This window comes from Eulemur rufifrons, chromosome 19, assembly GCF_041146395.1.
Source record: "Eulemur rufifrons isolate Redbay chromosome 19, OSU_ERuf_1, whole genome shotgun sequence".
NCBI lineage: Eukaryota > Metazoa > Chordata > Mammalia > Primates > Lemuridae > Eulemur > Eulemur rufifrons.
Window position 1 is genome coordinate 83,144,587 of NC_091001.1, and position 24,004 is coordinate 83,168,590.

A 24,004-nucleotide genomic window follows, 5' to 3' on the forward strand; every position below is an offset into this window, starting at 1 on the left:
CCACACATATCCCCTGTCGTTAAGGAGGACTACTGTAATTATTGGGGTTTTTGTTGTTGTTTTGGGTTTTTTGAGACAGAATCTTACTCCTTCACCTGGGGTTGAGTGCAGCAGCATTATCATAGCTCACTGCAATCTCAAACTCCTGGGCTCAAGCGATCCTCCTGCCTCAGCCTCCCTAGTAGCTGAGACTATAGATGTGCGCCACCACACCTGGCTAATTTTTCTATTTTTACTAGAGACGGGGTGTCACTTGCTCAGGCTGGTCTCAAACTCCTGAGCTCAAGCAATCCTCTCACCTTGGCCTCCCAGGGTGCTAGGATTACAGGTGTGAGTCACCACGCCTGGCCTATAATTACTGTTTTTTAATAAGGGACCCATGAAAATGACAAGAAAGATCAACAGCATTTAGTGATCCCTTCAATTAATAACATATTTCCATAAATGATTATTTTTTAATTCCTAAATTTGCAACAGATAACAAAACTAAAAGATGAAATAGCATTCAAAAATCAATAATTATACAAATTAGGCCAGGCAAAGTGGCTCACACTTGTAATCTTAGCACTCTGGGAGGTCAAGGTGAGATGATTGCTTGAGCTCAGGAGTTTGAGACCAGCCTGAGCAAGAGTGATCCCCCGTCTCTAGTAAAAATAGAAAAATTAGCCAGGTGTGGTGGCGCACATCTATAGTCTCAGCTACTAGGGAGGCTGAGGCAGGAAGATCGCTTGAGCCCAGGAGTTTGAGGTTGCAGTGAGCTATGATAATGTCACTGTACTCCAGCCAGGGCAACAGAGAGAGACCCTGTCTCCAAAAATAAATAAATAATATAATATAATAATGCAAATTATCTGTGATGCTGAAATTCCTCAAGAGATAAAGTAATTTTTATAATTAACGGGTGCTCTAAAACCAAAGTCACAGAATTAAATTTATTTTTCTCAGCTGATATTACACCAACCACTCAAAGCATGAATGGATTTTCTGTCTTATTCATGTTAGATGAATGAAAATGCTTTTCTTAGAACCACTTTTAAAAACAACGATGAAGCTAGGCACAGTGGCTAACGCCTGTAATCCTAGCACTCTGGGAGGCTGAGGTGGGAGGATCACTCGAGGTCAGGGGTTCGAGACCAGCCTGAGCAAGAGCGAGACCCCGTCTCTTCTGAAAAATAGAAAGAAATTAACCGGATAACTAAAAATATATAGAAAAAATTAGCCGGGCATGGAGGCACATGCCTGTAGTCCCAGCTACTCAGGAGGCGGAGGGAGGAGGATCACTTGAGCCCAAGAGTTTGAGGTTGCTGTGAGCTAGGCTGATGCCACAGCACTCTATTCCTGGGCAACAGGGTCAGACTCTCTCTCAAAAAAAATAAAAAAATAAAATGATGATGGATCTATGCACCTAACATAGGTGTGCCTAGTTTCATAAAGCAAATCCTACTTGACCTAAACAAAATGATAAGCAGCAGCATCGCGATAGCCGGGGACTTCAACACCCCACTGACAGAATGAGACAGATCCTCCAAACAGAAAATAAACAAAGAAACAATGGACTTAAACAGGACTCTAGAACAAATGGGCCTAACAGACATTTACAGAACATTGTACCCCAAACTACTGTATATACATTCTTCTCAGCAGCTCACAGAACATTCTCTAAGAATGATCACATCCTAGGCCATAAAACATGTCTCAACAAATTTAAAAAATAGAAATTATACCATGTATCTTCTCAAACCACAGTGGAATAAAATTAGAAATCAATTCCAACGGAAACACTCAACTCTTCACAAAGTCACAGAAATTAAACAACCTACTACTGAGCAATTATTGGGTCAAGGAGGAAATTAAGAAGGAAATCAAAAGATTTTTTGAACTAAATGACAAAGGGGACACAAGTCCCCCAAAATCTGTGGGATTCTGCAAAAGCAGTCCTAAGAAGAAAATTCACAGCCTTAAATGCCTCTGTCCAAAAGACAGAAAAATCACAAAATCAACAATCTAAAAATGATGGGCTGTTACCTAATAAGGCTTCAAAGAACCAAAGTAATATCTTAGCTTTTATAAAGTGATTATGACATGAATCTCAAGTGATTACATATGTTGTTTCAAAGGTTCTGTTCTTCATGGACTGTGTGTGTGTTACTGAACAGGGAAAGAAGCATTTGCTTTTGGAAGAGCTCCTGTACAGTGTTCCAAATCAAATGGGAAAGAACAGGTCAGACTTACAGCTGACCAGGAGACATGAAACCTCCAAAGCCCACATTGATACCAAAGCCCAGAGGAGAGTACAGTACCAATCAGTACGTGTAGACAATAAGCATTCCATCAGATGTGTACACTGTGGAGTTCCTGGGAAATAATTCTGCTAAAATTAATGATCAACTATACAAAGGATCACATTATGTGCTAGAAGTCCATATTAACCCCATCTTTCTGATATACAGAAGTTTCTTTTGAATGGACTTTTATATAGTCTAACCCTACCCTTAAAAGCTTTAAGTAAAACATAAAGTTCACAGTTTTTATAACAGAAGAGACAAAATTCAGTAAACCAAATGTAGGTAAAGGAAATAAGCTAAGAAAGGACACAGTAGTCGACATATAACCAATGACTTATGGTTTATCAGTAAGATAATAAAAACTTGGAGAGCCAGACAAGTTTGATAAAAGAAACAATTAATCAACTGTGAGAGGAATCAGAATAGTGATTACCTTGGAAGGAAGAGTATTACCTAGAGAGGGACACGAAGGAAGCTTTTGGAATACTGGCAATGTCCTTTATGTAGTTACCTGGATATATGCATATATAAAAACTTATAAGCTATGTAACAAAGTGTAGGGCACTCTATACACATTACTATATGCATATCACAAATTAACATAAGAAAAAGAATTTTAAAATTAAGCACAAAAAAACCTGAAAGTCTTCTCTCCAGATAAATACTTTGCAAAGATAGCATCTTTTCAATAGAGACACAGATATACACTACAAGATCCATTCAAATCTAAATTTTAAAAATCTTAAAACCTAACACAAGCTGTTCTCTCTGCCAAAAAGCAGTGAAGGTGTTGTCACATTTCATCTCATTCATAACAGATGGAGATGACAAATAGAAATATTTTAGGAGAAAGACTGACAAGGAAATTTTCGCAGTGGAATTCTCATCTTTGGTTCATTAAACAGATCACACTAGAGTAGACTGGACTATTGTTAGGCAAATATTCACTCCCTCCTCTGGACCTCCACAGAAGAGTATTCTTTCACCCCAGTGATGTTGGGCTTGCCATGTGACTTGCTGGCCAATAGGATGTTAAGATATGTGACATAACAGAGCCTTGACATGTGTTTGCACATTGGGCCTTGCCCTCTTGTGCAATTGACTTTTGTCCAGAGAGAATGAAAGATAAGAAGATCTGGACCTATAGCTTGGCAACCTACACCAGCCCAGTCTAGTTCAGCAGAATCCTAAATAATCTGCAGATGAGAGGATGAGAAGTTAATGCTTGTTGTTGTAAGCCACTGAAATGTGGGGCAGTGTAATGGATATTGTGTTTTCCTCTATGAGAAAAAAGAACTTAATTCACCAAGCAGCCAAACACGCTATGAGCAGATGCTCCTCAGCTGTTGGTCATCTTTAGAATTATCTAAATTTAACACAGAATCATCACCCAAGGCCCATATTCCCATCCTGAGGCAGCCTGCATCCAATGACGCAGGGGTATGAAGGCTAAGCCTTGCACCCTGATTTGGGACAAGCATTTAGTGTACCCCATGGAATCAACTGAGACACTCATTCAGACTGTATCATAGCCCACCTTCTCCCACTAACTATTCCTGCTTCCTTCACTTCCCTTGCACAGGTGTCTATCCCAAGGATACTCCCTAATGAATTTCTTACATGAAAATCACCATCAGAATATGGTTCCCAGAGAACCCAACCTGTAACATGCAGCATTATTATAACAACAGCTAACTGGCACACATATACTATATTCAATACCATCTACAGATGCTCCTTGACTTACAATGGGGCTATATCCCAATAAACACACTGAGGTCACAAGCATCATAAGCTGAAAATGCACTTAACACTCTGATGAACTCATTGTAAAAAAGTTGAAAAATTTTAAGTTGAATCATCATAATTCAGGGACCATCCATATTGATCGGCTATTACAATTTTATAAAAACTTTACATGGAGGTCCAGCACAACTTACAGCATTCAGAACATCATATTATTTAAAAACTAATGAGTATGTGGTGGTTTTTTTCCAAGCAGAAGGTGAATATAAACTCTCATGAGTAAACCTCAAACTGACAAAGGCAAAATTTATATATAAAAGAGAAGTGTGCCATCCAATTTCAGTTTTTGCTTCAATGCATAGTAAAAACAAAACCCCACATCATCAACAAATTTGTTAAGACTAGTTGTCATTCACTCAACCTACAAGACGCCGTGAGCCATGTTTTTGTGTGTACTTATACCTTGTGATTATTATCACAAGAAAGCTAGAGTGGACAATAGGCCATGGGAACCTCATGGCCCTAGATGTCATTTCCAAACCTACCATGGGCAGAACTACAAGTTCTTCCTCGCTGGTTGTGATTCTAGGCACAAGCCAGAAAAATATACAAGAACACTTATACGAAGACACTGGAGAACCACCCAGTGCAGGCAAGGAGAGGCTATCATCCCTCTGGAAAGGAAGTATGAACGGTGAACCTCCATACTCACCTTGGCCTTTACCTTGAGGGTATTTTCTAGACTGCTACAAGGGGGAATACAGCCAAACAGAAAGGTTCCTTCTTATTAGGCTGATGTGACAAGGATCAGACCTTGATGCTGCCAGAGTCAGACCAAGGGAGCAAAATACTGGGGAGAATCCTGTTCTAGGCCATAAAGAAAATCTCAATATATTAAAAGAATTGGTAGCATACACATTCTCTGACCACAACACCACAGGCAATTAAAATAAGTATATGAACCTCATTTCCTTGGAAATTAACTCACAGGTAGAATAAAAAATTATATAGTAAATTAGAAAATACTTAGAAGAAATGATAATAAAAATATTACATACCAGAATATATGAGTTACAGCCAAGGTGATAATTAGAAGGACATTTACAATCGTAAACATTTATAATGAAAAAGATGACAAATGAAATCTAATGAATTAAAAAAACAGTCTTAAAAATCCAGAAAAAGAGTGTCAGAGTGAACCCAAAGAAAAGTAAAAGGAAGAAAACAACAAAAAGTAAAAAATTAACTAAAACACATATAATAAAGGCCAGGCGCAGTGGCTCATGCCTGTAATCCTAACACTCTGGGAGGCTGAGGTGAGAGGATTGCTTGAGCTCAGGAGTTTGAGACCAGCTTGAGCAAGAGCAAGACTCCATCTCTACTAAAAATAGAAAAAAATTAGCCGAGCATGGTGGTGCGTGCCTGTAGTCCCAGCTACTCAGAAGCTCAGATGGGAAGATCGCTTGAGCCCAGGAGTTTGAGGGTTGCTGTGAGCTAAGCTGACGCCACGGCATTCTAGCCCAGGCGACAGAGTGAGACTCTGTCTCAAAACAAACAAACAAAAAAAAAAACAAGAAAGAAAATCCACAAAATTTCAACCTCATTCTTTTTAGATAACTAATAAAAAAGAAACCTCAGGCAAAACTATCACAAGAACGAAGTGGGAAACGATATATATAAACAATAGCAGAAATGAAGAGCTACTTATAACTATAAATATAACAATTGTTTAATTAAAAATTGGAAAAATTATGTTAATAAATTTGAAACTTATGGGGAAATATATAATCTCCTAGACTGACATAACTGACCAAATGGACTTCGTATAATAACAACCTATTCTAATTTAAATCAAATTAAAACTACAACTCAAATTGAGAGACATTCTATGAAATAAATGGCCTATATGCTTTCAAAATGCCATGGTCGTGAAAGACAAAAACAGACTTAGGAACTGTTCAGGATTGAAGCAGACATGGCCACTAAATGTCATAAGTGATTCACAGAGAGATCTTAGGCCAGAAAAATTATTTTCTTTTGTTATTAAGGACATTACTGGGCCAACTAGCAAATCTGAATAAAGCCTCTAGATAGCAGTACCATAACAATGTTAATATTCTGAGTCTGACAATTGTACTACGGTAATACAAGAGAATATCCTTGTTTTTGTTTTCTGGGTTTCTTTATTTTTATTTTTTAGGAAATATGTCCACAAATATTTAGCTGTAGAGGGACATCCATTCTGAAACTTACTCTCGAACTACTCAGAAACAATAACATATGTTGTTTATGGGATGCCGTTATTTCGGACTGAGCTCCTGCAATGGGCCCCAACAGACCACACCAGAATGCAGTCACCTGTGCTCAGTGCTAAGTAATGAAAATGAACAGGAGATTCACAGCAACCAGTTAGAAAGGGTCCACTTTACCTGGGCAGGCGTGATAAGAAAGTCCGCTCAGCCCTCTAAGGAAAGTGAAACAACCAATCCACTTCTTGTTCCCTGTTTCTGCTTTTCTTCACCCCTTTTCTGTCTATAAAGCCAACCTCCTCTGCTCAGCTCATCGGAACACTCATTCTACTTTACAGATAAACAGAATAAATAGAAGCCAATTAGATCTTTAAACTAAATTTGTTGTAATTTTGTCTTTTGATGATCAAGAGAAAGAATGATGAAGCAAATTGGTAAAATGGTAACTGAGGAATCTGGATGAAGGGAACACAAGAAGTATTTGTTCCATTTTCGTAGTATCTCAAATTACAAACAAAATTTTTAAATTATAACTACAAGCCTTCACTAACTCACGCTTGTACATCTAAATCTCTTCACCAATAAACCTAGACAAAGTTGTGGAAAGTTTTTTCATCAAATTTCTCCCAAGTTCAAATCTATAGTGCTTTGTGATGTTTCCTATATTAGTGTTAAATTCATGGGAGACTAAGTAGAGTAAGACTGTATTTACCAAAAAGAAAAAGAAAAGATATTCATTAAAGCTTACATTTGAATGAAAAAGATGAATAAATAGACTGCAACACACAAACAATTCTCCTAGGACAGTCCCCAGTGTCCCCATACTCATCTATAATAGATCATCAGACAAAAAGAAGTGTGCCTAATGTAGAATATTACTGCCTTACTGATGTATTTAGCAGGAAAGAAAACTTCATGTTGTGTATTTTTTACTGCAGTGGTATCCATTAATACTAATTCTAATTTTATGGTCTTGGAAACATGAATAGTACCTACTGTAAGTCTTATAAGATTGAGTTTCTTAAAGTAATATGAATTTCTATCAACTTTACGTTAATTTTGAAGGCTAGATTTTTAATGTAAGTTGATGCCAAAAATGTTAATCAAGAGATTTATATTTTTTATATTTTTTATATATCTCAAATTCCCAGTACTCACAAGGCCCTAAAACTCACAAATAAAAAGAATGAAGTGCATGAATACAAAGAGTTGATATCTGAAGAATAAAATCGTTGATTAAAATCAACTTTCTCTTATCAGTAAAATAAATTGTTTTGTCTAAGTTATTCTTGATGGGAAAATTTGTATTGTAAAAATTATAGCTTGTTTTAAGAAGATTATCATCTTAAAGGAAACGTCTTTTGTTCAAGCACTTTAAATCTGACAGTGACTTCATTGTAATAATGATATTAAAAGGTATGCTTAATCATAGCCTAATGACAATATTCAAATTTGATAATGACAGTAAATATGGCATGATAAAACTCCTTTCAGACAATCAATAAAGCTATAAAATCAGAACTAAATGAAACTCAACAAAGATTGGGGGTAGAAAAGACAAATGCATCATTATCGTCTTCTCAACAATAACAACTAATATTTGTTGAGCTCTGAGACTGTGGTAGACACTGCTCTAAACACTTTAAAGTTTTATCTCATTGAGTCCTCAAGTTGATGTTAGGTAGGAACTCAGAAACAGATTTTTCCGGAGGTTGGAAAGGGGGTGCCAGAGGTCTTTTTCAGGACTCAGAGGCACTGCCTGCTTTCTCTCCAATAATAACAGGGTCTCTATTGGGCTACAAGAGCCAGAGGCACCCAATGCTTGTGAATATTACCTTAAATGAAGGTATATAAACTGTTGAATAAATCAGTTGTCTTCCAGCCTAATTGGGCAGCTGATGTCCCAGAGAGCTGAATGGACCTCGCAGGACCCAGGGGCCTGAGAAAAAGAGCCCAGGGTATGCTTCAACTGCCCCTACACTCTGGGGAGCCACTGCACTTCCACTAAGTTCTGTTCCTTGGTTACATGTATCAGCAACTTACAGAGTATGTCTGTATTTCCTCTTCTTTCCCATCCATAACCCTCCTGAAGCAATGCAAGTAGGTTTTATTAATATTCCCATTGTTGATGCAGAGACTCAGACATAGGTAGGTTAATAAATTGCATAAGGCTACATGGATCATATATATGCTATAGATCCTGGGGGAAAAAACTGAAGACTCATAAAAACATATCCATTTGAATACCCTTGCTCATAGCAGCATTATTCAAATAGCCAAAAGATAGCAGTAACTCAAGTGTCCGTTGATGGATGAAAAAAATAGGGTATATACATAAAATGGATTATTACTCAGTATTAATAAGGAAGGAAATTCTGACACATTGTGCAACATGAATAAGCCTTGGAGGTAAGCTAAGTGAAAATAAGCCACGAACAAAAGGACAAATATTGCATGGTTCTATTTATATGATACAGAGTAGGCAAACTCAGAGACAGAAAGTAGAAGGGTGGTTGCCAGGGGCTGGGGGCCAGGTGGATGGGGAATGGGGAGTTAGGGTACAGAGTTTCAGTTCGGGAAAATAAAAAAGTTCTAGAGATAGATAGGTGGTGATAGTTATATAACAATGTGAATCTACTTAATGCCAGACTGAATCTACTTAATATACTTGGGAATGAATCTCCTTAACATACTTTAAAATGGTTAAAATGATAAATTTTATGTTATGTATATTTTATTACATTTTTAAAAAATGCATTGTAGCTGGGCACAGTGGTGCCCTGTAGTCCCACCTACTTGGAAGGATTACTTGAGACCAGGAGTTAAAGTCTAGCCTGGACAACACAGCCAGACCCCATCTCCCAAAAAAGAAAAAAAAAAAAGGTGTATCATATGTTTAAATCTTTCTATAATTCATAGTGTTCGGACTGTGTGTGTACAGCTGTGGTGGTACAATGAAATTAGAATTCAAATATACATCAATCTTGGTGATAAGACGCTCTCAACAAAAGATTTATCAAAATGCTAAAACAAAGGAATAGAAGCAATATACTCCAATGACCTACTGCAATAAGAACCTATGTCCCAGAGATAGAAATTAATTTATTCATTCCTAGCTATTTAGTGAATACCTATATATGTCAGGTACTGTGATTGGCACTGGGGATTCAAAGGTGAGGAAAAACAGATACAATCACTATACTAATGGATATAACAAGCTGCTATGTGGGGAACGGGAAGGAGAGAGACAGACATTAGTAAGCTAATCACAAAAATGAATGTTTAATTACATACTTGGCTCTCTACATGAGCATATCACAAAGTAAGTGGCCTGCCCTAAACTGATGGATTAGCCAAGGTTTGAAGGAAAAAAAAAGTAAGCGTTAACTACGTGGGGCCATGAGAAGATCTGGACAAAGGGAACTGAACATGCAAAAGTCCTGTGGCAGGACATAGACTGTGGAACCAAAGGAAGGATACAGCATGGCTAGAGTCCAGAGGATACAGGGGAGAGTATGTGGGCAAAGGGGCTGGAGACAGAGGCCAGGCCAACTCCATAGTCTTGCTGACTAGAGTAATGATCTGGGTTTTTACCCACATGCAATTAAAAGCCACTAAAAGGATGTGGGGTAGGAGAGAGCAAATTCAGATCTAATATAGAAATTAGGGGTGTTCCAGGATGCAATTTCCTCCCTACTAAATCAACACAGCCTGATCTTTCTCAGAACCAGACTTGGCATCAGGAAACCTGGGTTTCTAGTCCTGATTGTGTCACTAACTAAATGTGAGTCCTTATATAATTTACTTCACTTTCTGTGCCTGAGGCTCATCACCTATAAAATAGTCTACCCTAGATTTCTAAGGCTTCAAACAACTCAAAAACCTCTTTCTCTTTTATTCTTACCCCTCCCCCCCAAATTATTTAGTCCTCAGAGTCCAGGCAAAAGAGAAAATCCAGTACCTACACTCCTCCTGGGCTGAGGCTTTGTTCCAGCAACAGCTCCCTGGTAATGCGTGTGACATACTGCTCTTCCAGCCAGGAGGGTGCAGATTTTGTTCTGGCCAACATCACAAGGGAGTCACAGGCTAGAACTGCCACCAACTAACTTACTTCCACTACTAACCAATTCAGGATTTCTATTGTTCCAAGGAATTGTGTTCCCATGGAGGCAGGGAGGGAAATCAATATAGGTTAAACTGATTTTTTTCCTTTGCATATTGCTCAAAATACACTTTACATTTTTTTACTTCCCCCCCCTCCGTAAAGACAAGGTCTCGCTATGTTGCCCAGGCTGTTCTCAAACTCCTGGCCTCAAGCAATCCTCCCACCTCTGCCTCCCAAAGTACTAGGATTACAGGTCTGAGCCACCGCACCCAGCCAAGATACACTTTATATTTTAATGAAAAAAGGGTGAAATCTCTTAAGCCTCCATGGCTTCAATGTTTTGAACAATTATGAATCTTATATGTCTTAGATTAGCAGTGTTTGAAATTCACAGTTCAGCTACATTCATAACAAATCTCAAAATGAAGATGCTAGAGCTAGTGATGTGCAGGCAGCTTAATTACTTGCTCCCAAAATATTACGGGGGATTTGACAGGTGGCATATATTGTCTTGGATAAACAGGTGGCACATTAGGAATGCTGAAAGCCTACTGCAGTCTTCATAGGAAAGTCACAAAGAGAATCACCTCGGAAGGGCTCCCAGGTCCAAGAGCTGCACAACCCTGCCCTCTCTGTCCTCTGCAGTAGGAGGCCTCAGACTATGGTTTGGTCACCTAAGGAGAAAGGTACTGAAGTGATCAGTACAGGATCATAAACACTGAAAGAAAAGTAAGAACTTGACATTCCAAATTCAACCAAATGGTGAATCCATTTTCATTTAATGGCACAAAACAACTTATCAACCTTTCGTGCATTCTTTTTGGTAAACAATCTGCAAAACCCATATAATGAAAATATTAATAATCAATTTTTAACCACACCCACTCATTTTTATAGAAATGTCTCGGGATCTTAAAAGTCTAAGTAAAGCTGAATCTGGAGTAGTCTGAGCAAGAAACAGAAGAATCTAAATGTTGCAGACAAAAGAACATATTTTCTTCAGGCTACCTAATCAAAGAAAGAATAATGACATTTAAACCCAAGCCATTTTCACAAGCTTGAAGCAGAAGAGTAGGTATAAAACGTAATCTGGTAGAGGAGAGAGAACTTCTCAGTAAGAATCAAGAGCAAATCCAAATCCTGTCTCTGAAACCAGCTATACAAACATGACAAAGCACAATTTCTTGAACCTCTGAAACTACTTCTGCTTAAAAAAATAGTAGCAGTAATAAATAACTTAAAGTAATATATGTGATACAACAGTGACTTCCAAATTACTAAACACTAATGGAAACAAACAGAAGAGATAAAAACACTGGAAGGTATGAAGGTAACTTCCTAAAAGAACCACAATAGGCAAGTATTACAGAGAATATACATAAAATGTATTTAAACTAATGAAGGTATATGAATAGTGTCCTCTATAAAATGCTTTTTGTATAAACCGCCTTCACTCACAGAACAAATATCAAATCTTTGAAAGTTCGCCCTCTTCCAAACAAACTTCACTTGCTGTCTTGCACAGTCACCAGCAGTGGGAAGCAGAGAGTTGCTGTAGCCACTAACCAAAAGCCCACACATGTGCTCTGCGCCCCTCAGACCCACCTTCAGGCAAGTCAGCCCAACTGCTTGAGATCCTGAGTTGGTACAAGAGCTCTGCACCATCTCAAGAACAAGCTTGTCCACTCTCACTCCTCAAACAGGCCGGAGGGAACTTGCTAGACTATAACAAGGACCACATCCAGAGTTATAATTTGGGAAGCATTATCTCATAAAAAAAAGTGTTAAAGGGGCTGGTTAAATAACAGTTTATCTATACAAGGGAAGATGTCCTAACATTAGGAAAAAACTTTTTAGGTTCCCATAAATGATAAGAAAAGGTATTTATGTTACATAGTTAGGGAAAACATTGGGAGAGAAGGGGTATAAAACTTGTTTTAAATGACCTCAGCTATGTTAAAAAGAAAGTTCATGAGACTTGTCTTATCAGTAATCAAATCGTGATGCTTGCACAGGGATAAACAAATTAACAATACAGAAGAGAATAGATTAAAAGTCCAAAAGCAGACCTAAGTATATCCAGGACCTTAAAATATAATAGTAGGACAATTATAAATCATAAAGAACAAATTCAATACAAGGTATTAGAATGATTAAACATCTGGAAAAAAAAAACAAGACTAGATCCCTACCTCACTCTACTCACAAAAATTAAACTCTAGATAGATTTACAGTCCTAAGTATGAATAAAACCTCAAAACTATTAGAAAAAAACAGGACACGGGAAAACATGATATAACAACAGCGTGACTGGAGTTGTGTGGCATGAAGAACACCAAAGACGGCCAGCAAACCATCAGCGGCAAACCACCAGGAGCCAGGCAAGGGAAGCGCCCTCCCCTGCTGGTTTCAGAAGGAACATGGCCCTGCGGACACTCTGATTTTGGACTTTTGGTCTCCAGAACTGTGAGACAATAAATTTCTGTTTTAAAAGCCAGGAAAAAAAAAATACAACTCTTTAAGTAAAATAATAATATAAGCGAAGTAAGGACAAAGGCTATGAATCTAAAATACAAAGAAGAGAAAACCTGAAAAAAGCCAATAAACATGAAAATATGCTCAGTGTCATTAGGTATCTGGAAAAATATAAATTAAAATGAAAAAGCATCAGGTTAGCAAACACATGAAAATACCAAGTTTCGAAGATAATGTAAAGAAATGAATGAAGAAAGGAGAACCCTCATTAACTGCTTCTGAGACTATCAACTTCTACCACGGTGTACAAAAAAAATCTTGCTACATGTGGTCTAATTCAAAATCAGCACTATGCTCTGAATCAGCATTCCCACTCCAGTTACACCCTAAAAAGCTCACATATATACTCACAAAGGGACATGTGTTGGAATTTTCCAATGTAGCAGTATGGGTACTAGCAAAAGAAAAATGTTTAAAGCACTCCAGATGTTCACTGGTAACAGAATACACAAATAATGTTGTATAACATGAAAGAATATTACAAATACTATTATACAAAGCAGTTGAAATGAATGAACTGGGTGTACTTACTAACGTGGCTAGATCTCAATAACGGGCAAGTGGCAAATGTTACACAATAAATTTAAGCACATATAAAACAATGTTTATGTTGTTTTGGATACATAAATACATAGAACTAGAAAAACAAACTAGATTTATAGCAGATTTGTTACGGTGGCTATCTCTTGACAGGAGGCAGAGGTGAAGAAGAATAGGACTCAGGAGAGAGTATTAGGGACTTCAACATTAACTTTAATGGTTGGAAAAAGTTTTTAAATCTGAAGAACTAAAATATTAACATTTTCTTTAGGTGGCATTATGTGGAATTTTATTATATTATCCTTTGTACTATTCTGTTAATTTTCTATTATTGTTTATAATACACAAAAAAGGCTAAATGGAAACGATGAAATAGATCATTCTGATCTGGGTATTGAGAATAAAGATGGGGGCTGCTGCAGTACTATTTTTCAATTTTTCATAATAAGCATACATTAATATTAGAATGAGAAAAAGTCTTTTCAACAGGAAAAACTATATAGGCAGGTACTTAATTAGATTCCATGTACTTCTGGAAGTTCTTATAAACATGACATACAAACATGACATCTATACATCTATACTCTTGTTTCTCTGGTAAAATACTCTCTACATTTTTTTTTAAGACAGTCTTGCTCTGTCACCTGGGCTAGAGTACAAGTGCCGTCATCATAGCTCAGTGCAGCCTCAAACTCTTGGGCTCAAGTGATCCTCTTGCCTCAGCCTCCTATGTAGCTGGTACTACAGGCACATACCACCATGCCCAGCTAATATGGAATTTTTTGTAGACAGCGTCTTGCTATGTTGCTCAAGCTGGTGAGCGAAAAAATGCAAGTTCCCCACCACATACATAACAGAAACACTGTGCTAGCCTGGAGTGCTCAGTAACATTACTACAAAATAAATTAAGCAGGTACCAAAGTAACTTCTTGGGGTGGGGGGAGGGTCCCAGCACTTTTGAGTGCCTCAGTACTTTCCTGTTTTGAAACGGCCAGCTGGCTCAAAGCAGCCCTGACTGCTTTAGAGCTGCTTTGGTTATCCTACAGTGCCCATTAGCTAACTGTAATACTAAAATCTCCACCTCGTGGAAAATTGTAACATCATTAACATAACATGGGTTGCATGACAGTACAGTTGATGATGGTTCTGTGTCTGAGTGATTTGTTTCACTGTGAACATGCAAAGATACAATGTACAAACTGCATTACTCACTGGGAAGAGATCTAAAGCAACACCACACGGTGGGCAGATAGGGATTTTGCTAGCAAGAAGCACCCGTGGAATTCCTGTGCCACCCAGGAGCAAGTGCCCTTATAAGTAACCTCTAATAAACTCATCTAACTTGCCAAAGTTGGACTTACCTGAATCATTCTTTGGTCTCTCGGCTCCCTCTCAGTTTGGGGGGTGGTTTTTCTATACTGTCCTGTGATTTTCCCAAAACAGCTGGTCTCAAACTCCTGGCCTCAAGCAATCGGCCCACCTAGACCTCCCAAAGTGCTGGGATTACAGGTGTGAGCCACCACACAGAGTCTACTCTCCACGTTCTAAACAATCAAAATACAAATGTATTTTGGAAATCCTAAAACTGTGGATAAAATATTAATGCCCCAATGGAGAGAACAAAACTTTATAGAACAAAGTTTACAGAAGAAACAACATTCTAATCTTAGAAAAAGGATAAGAAAAGGGGTAGCATAGGGGCTACAGACCACTAATGGTCATAATCTATAATTGTACAGAAATACACAGAAAGCATATGAAACAAATTTGATTTGCATTCCCACATGAGTTTTTACAGTATCACAACAAATGTTTTGTGAGGAGCATTTCAAATTGGTATATAATGAGAAAGTAATAAAACTTATCATTCATTGTATTCCATTCTGTCAAAAAACAAAATTGAAACTTTTGTTTTATGTAATAAATACTGGCCAAATACCTCATCAAACCTCAGTTCTCTCATCTGTAAAATGAGCACCCTATCGTGCCTACTACAAAGGGTTATAGGGATCAGATATAATATTAATAAGTAATTTTGATTGGCAAAAAACCTACAGGTCTACTTTTTTGGAACATGCAGAGAAACGTGTGCCAGGCCCAATTCCTGGCCACAGCTGGTATTAGTGGCATAATTAAACTGAATATGGGTAGCTTCGTTTGATCACAAAAAGAAAAGATTAAATAGACTTAAAAGATAGCAACCATAATATAATGAAATAACATAAGAAAACAGTTCGGTTTCTAGTGAACAGGCACAAAAAACTTTAAATATTGACTAATGACATAACAACAAAGTAACTCCCATAGCAAGTTTCAAGAGGAGATCACTTTCACATAAAAAAAAATTGAAAAGCATTATGTATGTTCTACAACTATGTAAGTACATAGACTCAGTCCATAGAAAAAGTAAAATCAACCTGGGCAGCTGGCACGCACCTGCAGTCCCAGCTCCTTGGGAACCTGAGGCAAGAGAATCGCTTAAGCCTAGGAGTTTGAGACCACCCTGGGCAACATAGCAAGAAACCAACTCAAAAAAAAAAAAACCATTAAAACACATAAATCAAAATGGTAAATTGTGTCCTCCCCAAAATATTGTTTTGCCATTTCACACCTCCTCCATGGAATAGTCATTCTTCTCTTAGCTCACAAACAGAAGAGTGACTTAGGAACCCAGTTAACCAACTATAGCCAAGCCAAATCAACCTAGCAGTCTGTAGGGCTCAGAACAAGAAAGCTCCCAGGTCTACAGTATTGCTTAATGGCTTAATAATTAAAAAGTAGCAGAAGGATAAATAATCCTAAAATTTCGAAGAGCGCCTTACCAACGTGATGTCTCGGGAAGCGGCAGCAGCACTCATATGCAAACTAGGCTGCCTCACAGAACTGCTGCAATCAAGGGCTCTAGCGAACGTCCCAACAGCACTGAATAAACCACAAACACAATGAGAAAAAATTAAGCTTGTTATTTTTGTATATTTAAAAAAACATCTTTGGGTAGTGAATGAAAAATTGTAAAAGAAAAAGCAAAACAAGTTGTTGGAAGATTGAGAATCAAATATCAAGTAAAAAGTATTTTCTTTCTGTAAGATTTAATAATTGACAAGTCAATTTACCATAAACGGATCCTCATAATTAAATCAAGAAAAAATAGCTCATGTGGGCATAAAGGAAAGGGAAGATGTATTATAAAATGCCACGGAATAAACCATTCGTATCCAAATTGGCTCAAAAAATAAAAAGTCGGTGAGCTGCAGAGTTTGACTATTACAGCAAAGCAAGTTCTGATCACTTTTTTAGCCCAAATTATGAAATCCCAGCAACATTTTTTCCTTGAAATATCATTAACTATAGCAACCCCTTCCTGTGATGACTCAATATAAAAATAGACTTCTACAAAAATCCCATTTAAAAAAAATTACCACAACAATGATTTTCATTTAATGATTTAGAAGGGCTTCCTCTATGTAAGGAACCCTAACCTCAACAGCTACAGCATGAAATGAAGATAAGACTCGTTGCTTACTACCCATATTTTAAACATGTTAGCTGAGGAAGAGATTTTTCTAAACATTTTAATTAAAATATAACATACATGCAGAAAAGTACACAATGTACAGCGATGTAGTTATCATAAAGTGAACGTACCCGCACCCATGTCATAAACATCCAGGCCCACAAAGAACATGACCAGCAACCCAGGAGGATTCTCATGCTCCTTCCCAAAGGGAGCCGGCATCCTGGATTCCACCACCAACTATTAGTTTGGCTCAAATAGGATGGCAATATAGACACTACACTCTCTGTTCAGCTTCTTTTGTTCAAAATGATGTTTGTGGATTCATCCACAATGGTGACTACAGCTGTGTTCATTCATTTAACCTACTATGCAGCATTCTTTTGTACCATTTCTCACCCCCACCTCTGCTCTATTGCTGACTGACATTCCATGTCACTTCTGGTTTGGGGTACTATCAATAGTGCCATGCATGCCATTTGTATACATATCTTTTGGTGCAAGGGTGTATACATTTTTGCCAGGTATATATTTAGGAGTGAAACTTAAGGGATGTTATGCATTAGAGGATAACCAATCATTTTCCAAAGTAGCTGTACCAATTTTTAGTCCAAGGAGACTGCTGGTTCTTCCACATCTTCACCAATGCTTGACACTGACTTTGAAATTTTCACCATTCTAATAGATGGGCAGTGGCATTTGACCGTGGCCTTAATTTGTATTTGAAGATTTTTTTAAAAATATTCAAAATAAAAAGATACTAGGGACCAAGCCCTTAGTATATCCCTCATGCTGGCTTCAAAGGAAAAGAAAACATATTAGCCCCTGGCAATCAGGAAAAGGAAAAAACAGAATGCAAATCAAATTTGAAAGCTGCAACATCTCCTAAATAATCCACAATTTGGATAACTTGTCTGGGGCCCCTAGGCCAGGGGTTCCATCAATAACTCATTTCCACTCCTGAATCTTCAGTCTCCTCCATTCAACTGAATGCCCTCCCCGCCCCCCCCCAACGATGTACATCAAGTGTCTCCATCCAATTGCATAGTGCTTGCTCAGTGAGTGCTCTGGAGTCCAGTGTCTGGCCACCCATTCAAAGTGTGACAATCCATGGTGACCAGCTCTATGAACAGTGCTATGTAAGGATGAGCTAAGACTATTTTTCTCATTTATATTATGAAAAGAGTTCAAAAGAAAATCAGAGAATAATATACTGAAGGCCCATGCATCTATGTCCAGATCTAATTGATTTTAACATTTTGCCATGTTTGGTTCATTTTTTAAAGAAAAAAACCATGTAAATTTGGTTAAAACCCCCTGTATATCCTCCATTAATGTATAAAAAAATCCATTAATGAAATACAGCATTGCTTTGTACATTGTAGAACTTTTCATAAATGACTACTCCATATACACATAAGTAATCATATTGTATGTACCCTCAAAATGTTATCTTTCAAATTATCTCTTTGCTACATATAGTTCTAACTCATTCATTTAATTGCTGTAAAGTAATATTCCATTAAATGAGTATACCCCCTTAGGTTTTTTCCAATTTTTCCACTATAACAATGCTATGATAATTTCAATTATTTTCTGTTTTGGGGCCATTTTCCCCATGAGCATCATTTACCGTTATAATTGAAAAAATAAAAATAAAATTCTGCCCCATTCATTTTCTCAGAAAAGAGGAGGAGGAAGGAAGCAGGCCAGCCAGGCAGCAGGCTGAATGCTCGCAAAGAAAGCTCTGTGCTTAGCAACAGGCCTCCTCAAACACAGACGCAGCAAGAGGGATTCCGACAGCATGTACTTATTGATACACGAATGATCCATGTCTACAGTAAATGAGATCACTGCTTCCATTAAAGATATAGGATTTCAGGAATTGAATTTCTTTTGTTTTCTTTATGAGCAAAAATTAATAAACCTATTTTGATTTAAAACAGAAATTAATGATAGTAAACTATTATTTAGGACATGGTATGATATGTATTAATACTAAACTTTCTTATATAACTAGAAAAAGAATAATACAACCAATGATGGAAAAGTAGCATACAAAAAAAGGAATGTACAAATACCTATAAATTCTTTTATAAAAGAAAAGATATTCCTTGACTCAATAATGACATACTCACCGTGCTACAACTAAAAACTGGTCAATCTGTCGATCTGTAAGTGGGCTATTTGGGTCCCAAACTTTAATTTCCAATTTTGACTGTTCCCTCTCATCTGATTCTCCTGTCCAAAAACAAATGAAATGGAGTCCTATTACTCATAAGAAACGCTGTCTCATATGGTTAATGAGAACGGTCACCATAGCATTAGAAATGTTTGAATGCAAGGTAAATGTTCATAGTTTTGGTACATTCTTTTAAATGGCAGATGTACAACACTTTGTAAAGTGAACATTGATGATAATAGAACGAAAGCAATCCTATGGTACCTTCATTCAGTCGTTAACATTTTTTCCAGAGTACATACTTCTATGTGTGAGGGGCACTATGCCGTATGCTAAGAAATATAAAGATGAAAAAGAAAGCACCACTGCCACAGCCACTTAAACTATGATAAAACTTACGTATAAATACCTAATGATATAAACAAAAGCCATAAGAGACATACAGATATAGCTGTAAGAATCTGAAGATTAGGGAAATCATTTCAGGCTAGCTAGGAAACAACATCATGAAGGAGGTGGCACTTCTGCTGAGAACTACAGGGTATGAATGTACTGGTAGGGGGAAAGGACTTTAAAAAAGAAATGAGAACATAAACATAGTTACTGGGCATTAAAATGTGATAGAGAAAGTAGCTCATTCTGTCTGGAGTACGTTAATGGGAACGAGAGAAGAAAGCTAGGAGAAGTGAGTTATGATATATTACTAATTACCTTCAGCACAAAATGTTGTTCAAATATTCTAAAAAACTAAGGTTGTATGAAACTGTCATCCTAGAGGCCCTTTCCTGGACAATTAGAAATATTTTTTGTTCTAAATAAAATTCATTTTTTATTGCACCAGTCATCAGAGTACTATGCTTTTTATACTATATTTAATTCAGAAACATACAAGGATGACATTTATCATCATTTTTGTTCAATATGAGTTCTGACCAATGTATTAAGTTATAAATCAAAGGAATAAGAAGTTATTAAAATGGTACAATAAAAAACAAATACAAAAAAACACAATGGTTTTCCAAACAAAGAAAATATAATGTAAAAAAAAATCACATTCATTGTAACAATAAAAACATAAAACACTAAGAAATAAAATTGGAGGTTTTATATAAAGAAATTTCAGCTAGGTACAGTGGCATATGCCGTAGTCTCAGTTCCTCAGGAGGCTGATACAGGAAGATATCTTGAGCCCAAGAGTTCAAGTTTGAGGCCATCCTAGGCAACAACATAGTGAGACCCTGCCTCTAACAGCCCTAAAAAGCTCTTTTGTGGGCACAATTGCCCTGTAGAAGAAATGAACATCAGTGAAGTGAACAGCAGATGCAAACAGGCTTTCTCTGAGTCCCCTTTATCCAGATCTAGGAAAGATTAACTCATAGAAAAAGGAGACTGAAGGTCTGACAGAGGCACATTACCATAGGGGCTACATCTATTCTTTCTTTTTTTTTCAGCAGTTTAGACATCATTAGTTTATTATAAAAGAGAGACATGGAAATTATTTACACGATGAAAGATTTCAGAACTTCAGTGGAATGAGCTTCATGTCAATGCCATTTCAATAGTGATTTATTGCAATCTACATACTTTCCAAGAATGTCACCATCTCTAAATAAGAAATAATCCTTGTCATCTACAACTACTTTGGTGCCTCCATATTCTGGGAGAAGGACTTTATCTCCAACTTTCACACTAACTGGTTGAATCTCTCCACCATTTCCTTTAGAGCCCGATCCAACAGCCACTACTGTTGCTTGAAACACTTCTCCTTGAGATTTTTCTGGAAGCATAATGCCCCCTTTGGTTACAGTTTTGGCTGCATTCCTTTCAATCAATACTCAGTCAAAGGGCGGAAGAAACTTTCTAAACGCTTGTCCTGCCATGACTCCCGCGGCTGCAGCTCGTACCCTGCGCTCGTGCAGCTGCTGCAAGAAGAGACCCCTACATCTATTCTTTCTGAGAGCAGCTGCAGGATTGCCTGAGAGATTTTATCCAGTAACAAGACAGCTTCACAGCCTGTGCTGGCCATGCCTTCCTCCCTTCCCTCTCCCCTAACCCATGTCGCCCCCTGCCCCCACAAAAAGCCCCAAGCCCCTCTTCTTTCTATAACCTCAGGATGATATAAATACTTCAGTCATCTGACTCTTCTTTGAGTCTTGTAGTGTTTGTGTTTTAAGCTAAGTGTCATTTTAAGAGAGTCAAAAAGCTTTTTTAAAAAAAAATTTTTTTACTTTTATAAACTAAAAAAGTTACAGTAAACTAAGATTAATTTATTAGTTCTAGGCTTCCACGTTAACTCACCACTCACTGACTCACCCAGAGCAAGTTCTAGCCCTGCAAGCTCCATTCATGGTAAGTATCCTATACAGGTACCATTTTTATCTTTTATAGCATCTTCTTACTGTACCTTTCTATGTTTAGACATGCTTAGACACACACATACTTACCATTCTGTTACAATTGCCTACAGTATTCAGTGCAGTAACATGCTCAACAGGTTTGTACCCTAGGAGCAATAGGCCATATACCATGTAGCCTAGTTGTATAGTAGGCTATGCCTGCTAAGTTTGTGTAAGTAATACTCTATGACGTTCACACAATGATGAAATTGCCTAAAGACACGTGTCTCAGAACATATGAACGTCATTAAGTGATGCATGACTATATAATTAGTTTTGAAAGTAGATAAAATTATTTTAATATTTATAAGTCAGTTATTAAAATAAGATTAGCTAAAACTGGATTAGATTATACAACAGTAATCAAAACAATATTGTATTAGCACAAAAAGAAACTATCAAAAGTACGGAAAGAAACTGGATCATATGAAAATTTAAGTATTTTTATAATTACGTAAATATTAACTAACATTTATTGAATGCTATGCCCTAAGGAACGCTTTACAGCAGGATTCTCAATCTAAGCACTATTGACACTTTGGGTCCAATACTTGCTGTGTACTATAGGATCCTTAGCAGCATCCCTGGCCTCTACCAACTAGATGACACTAGCATGTTCCCCCCGCCTTTCCTATTTCCACTTCCTCCAACAGTTGTGACAAACCAAAAATGTCTACACATTATCTTATATCCCCTGGGTTACAAAAATTGCCAGAGTTGAGAATTACTGTTCTATATGATTGCAATCACTATCTATTTACACAATTGTTACAGGCTGGTGTTTTTAAATTGATTAGCATCCACCACATTGTAAAAAAAAAAAAAGTCAGGCTGGGCACATGCCTGAAATCCCAGAATTTTGGGAGGCCGAGGCTAGAGGAAAGCTGGAGGCCAGGCATTTGTGACCAGCCTGGGCAACATAATAAGAAACAAAAATGAAAAAAAAAAAAAAAAATTAGCTAGCCATGGTGGCTGTAGTCTCAGCTACTTTGGAGGCTAAGGCGGGAGGATCACTTGCGCCCAGGAGTTCAAGACCAGGCAATATAATGAAACCCAGTCTTGAAAGAAAAGAAGGAAAGGGAAAAAGAAAGGGGAAAGGGGGAGGAAAGGGGAGAGGTGGGGAGGGAAGGAAGAAAAGAAATTAGCCAAGGATGGTGACATGCGCCTGTAGTCCTAGCTACTCAGGAGGCTGAAAGAGGAGGATCACTGGAGCCCAGGAGTCCAAGGCTGCAGCGAGGTGTGATCACACCACTGCACTCCAGTATGAGCAATAGAGCAAGATCCTTTCTCTTAAAACAAAACAAAAACAAAACAACAACAACAACAAAAAAAAAGTATACCCAGGTTTTGCCCAAATCTGTGAATCCAGAGTCATTTTAGTTTAATAATTTAATGTTATTACACCACTTTTAACAGTTAAAATTTTTAATGTAATATGTAAAATAGATTTCTTGCTTAAAACTCCAGTAGTACATGAAATACATTTAAATAGTAATTCAAAACTTCCCATGTATGATATCTTTTCCTATGGAAAATTCTCTAGGTAGTTTATTTAAATTCCATGAAATGGGCAGGGCGTGGTGGCTCACACCTGTAATCCTAGCACTCTGGGAGGCCGAGGCAGGAGGATCGTTTGAGCTCAGGAGTTTGAGACCAGCCTGAGCAAGAGCGAAACCCCATCTCTACTAAAAAATAGAAAGAAATTATCTGGACAACTAAAAATATATAGAAAAAATTAGCCGGGCATGGTGGCGCATGCCTGTAGTCCCAGCTACTCGGGAGGCTGAGGCAGAAGGATTGCTTGAGCCCAGAAGTTTGAGGTTGCTGTGAGCTAGGCTGACGCCTCGGCACTCTAGCCAGTGTGACAGAGCGGGACTCTGCCTCAAAAAAAAAAAAAAAAAAAAAAAATTCCATGAAAGATTTAAAATCTCAAAGGTTTTAGGGGTGGACCCTGATAGGGTGGGGACAGAGCTTTTGGGCAGGAAAAGGACCCAGAGGAAGGATTGAGAGGGGAGACAGTGTCTTACAGTTGTTCTGGAGTGAGGGCCTACTGCTGCCTTGCCAAGCCTGCTGGTGAACCCACCAATGCCGAGGCGGCCCACCTGAGTCTGGATTGCTGACTTCAGCTTGGGATTCTTCCAAACAAGCGACAGCAACTTCTTCAGTTCCTCATTTTCCTGCACTAGTCTCTCTAATGCCAAAGCCCCTCATAACTGGAATCCACGGGGTGCTTTATGTATAGTCATCAAGGCTGCAGCTTTGGATCCTAGGTGACGGCTCACACCCAAGGAGATGAGATTCCTACCAGGCAGGGTAGGAGTCACTCTGGCTTCCAAATCTTATGCTTCACAGAAGCTACTGTGTCTTATGACAATTCCATAGATGTAGCTTCTAGGGTCTTCACAAGGGACACGTTCCGTCTCAAGAACCACTGCCTTCTGGGAAGCCCAGA

General features: G+C 37.8%; 1 protein-coding gene across 5 annotated transcripts in view; it reads right to left on the bottom strand.

The window, feature by feature from the left end:
* Positions 1-24,004, bottom strand: part of MTA3 (metastasis associated 1 family member 3) — a 161,597-nt gene that overhangs the window by 58,298 nt on the left and 79,295 nt on the right. For all 5 annotated transcript variants that reach the window (XM_069493926.1, XM_069493928.1, XM_069493927.1 and 2 more), the window contains exons 7-8: positions 19,113-19,215; positions 16,283-16,382 (exon numbers count right to left, since the gene is read on the bottom strand). In XM_069493926.1, the coding sequence (XP_069350027.1) occupies positions 16,283-16,382; positions 19,113-19,215 (203 nt within the window). The remainder of the gene's footprint in view (positions 1-16,282; positions 16,383-19,112; positions 19,216-24,004) is intronic.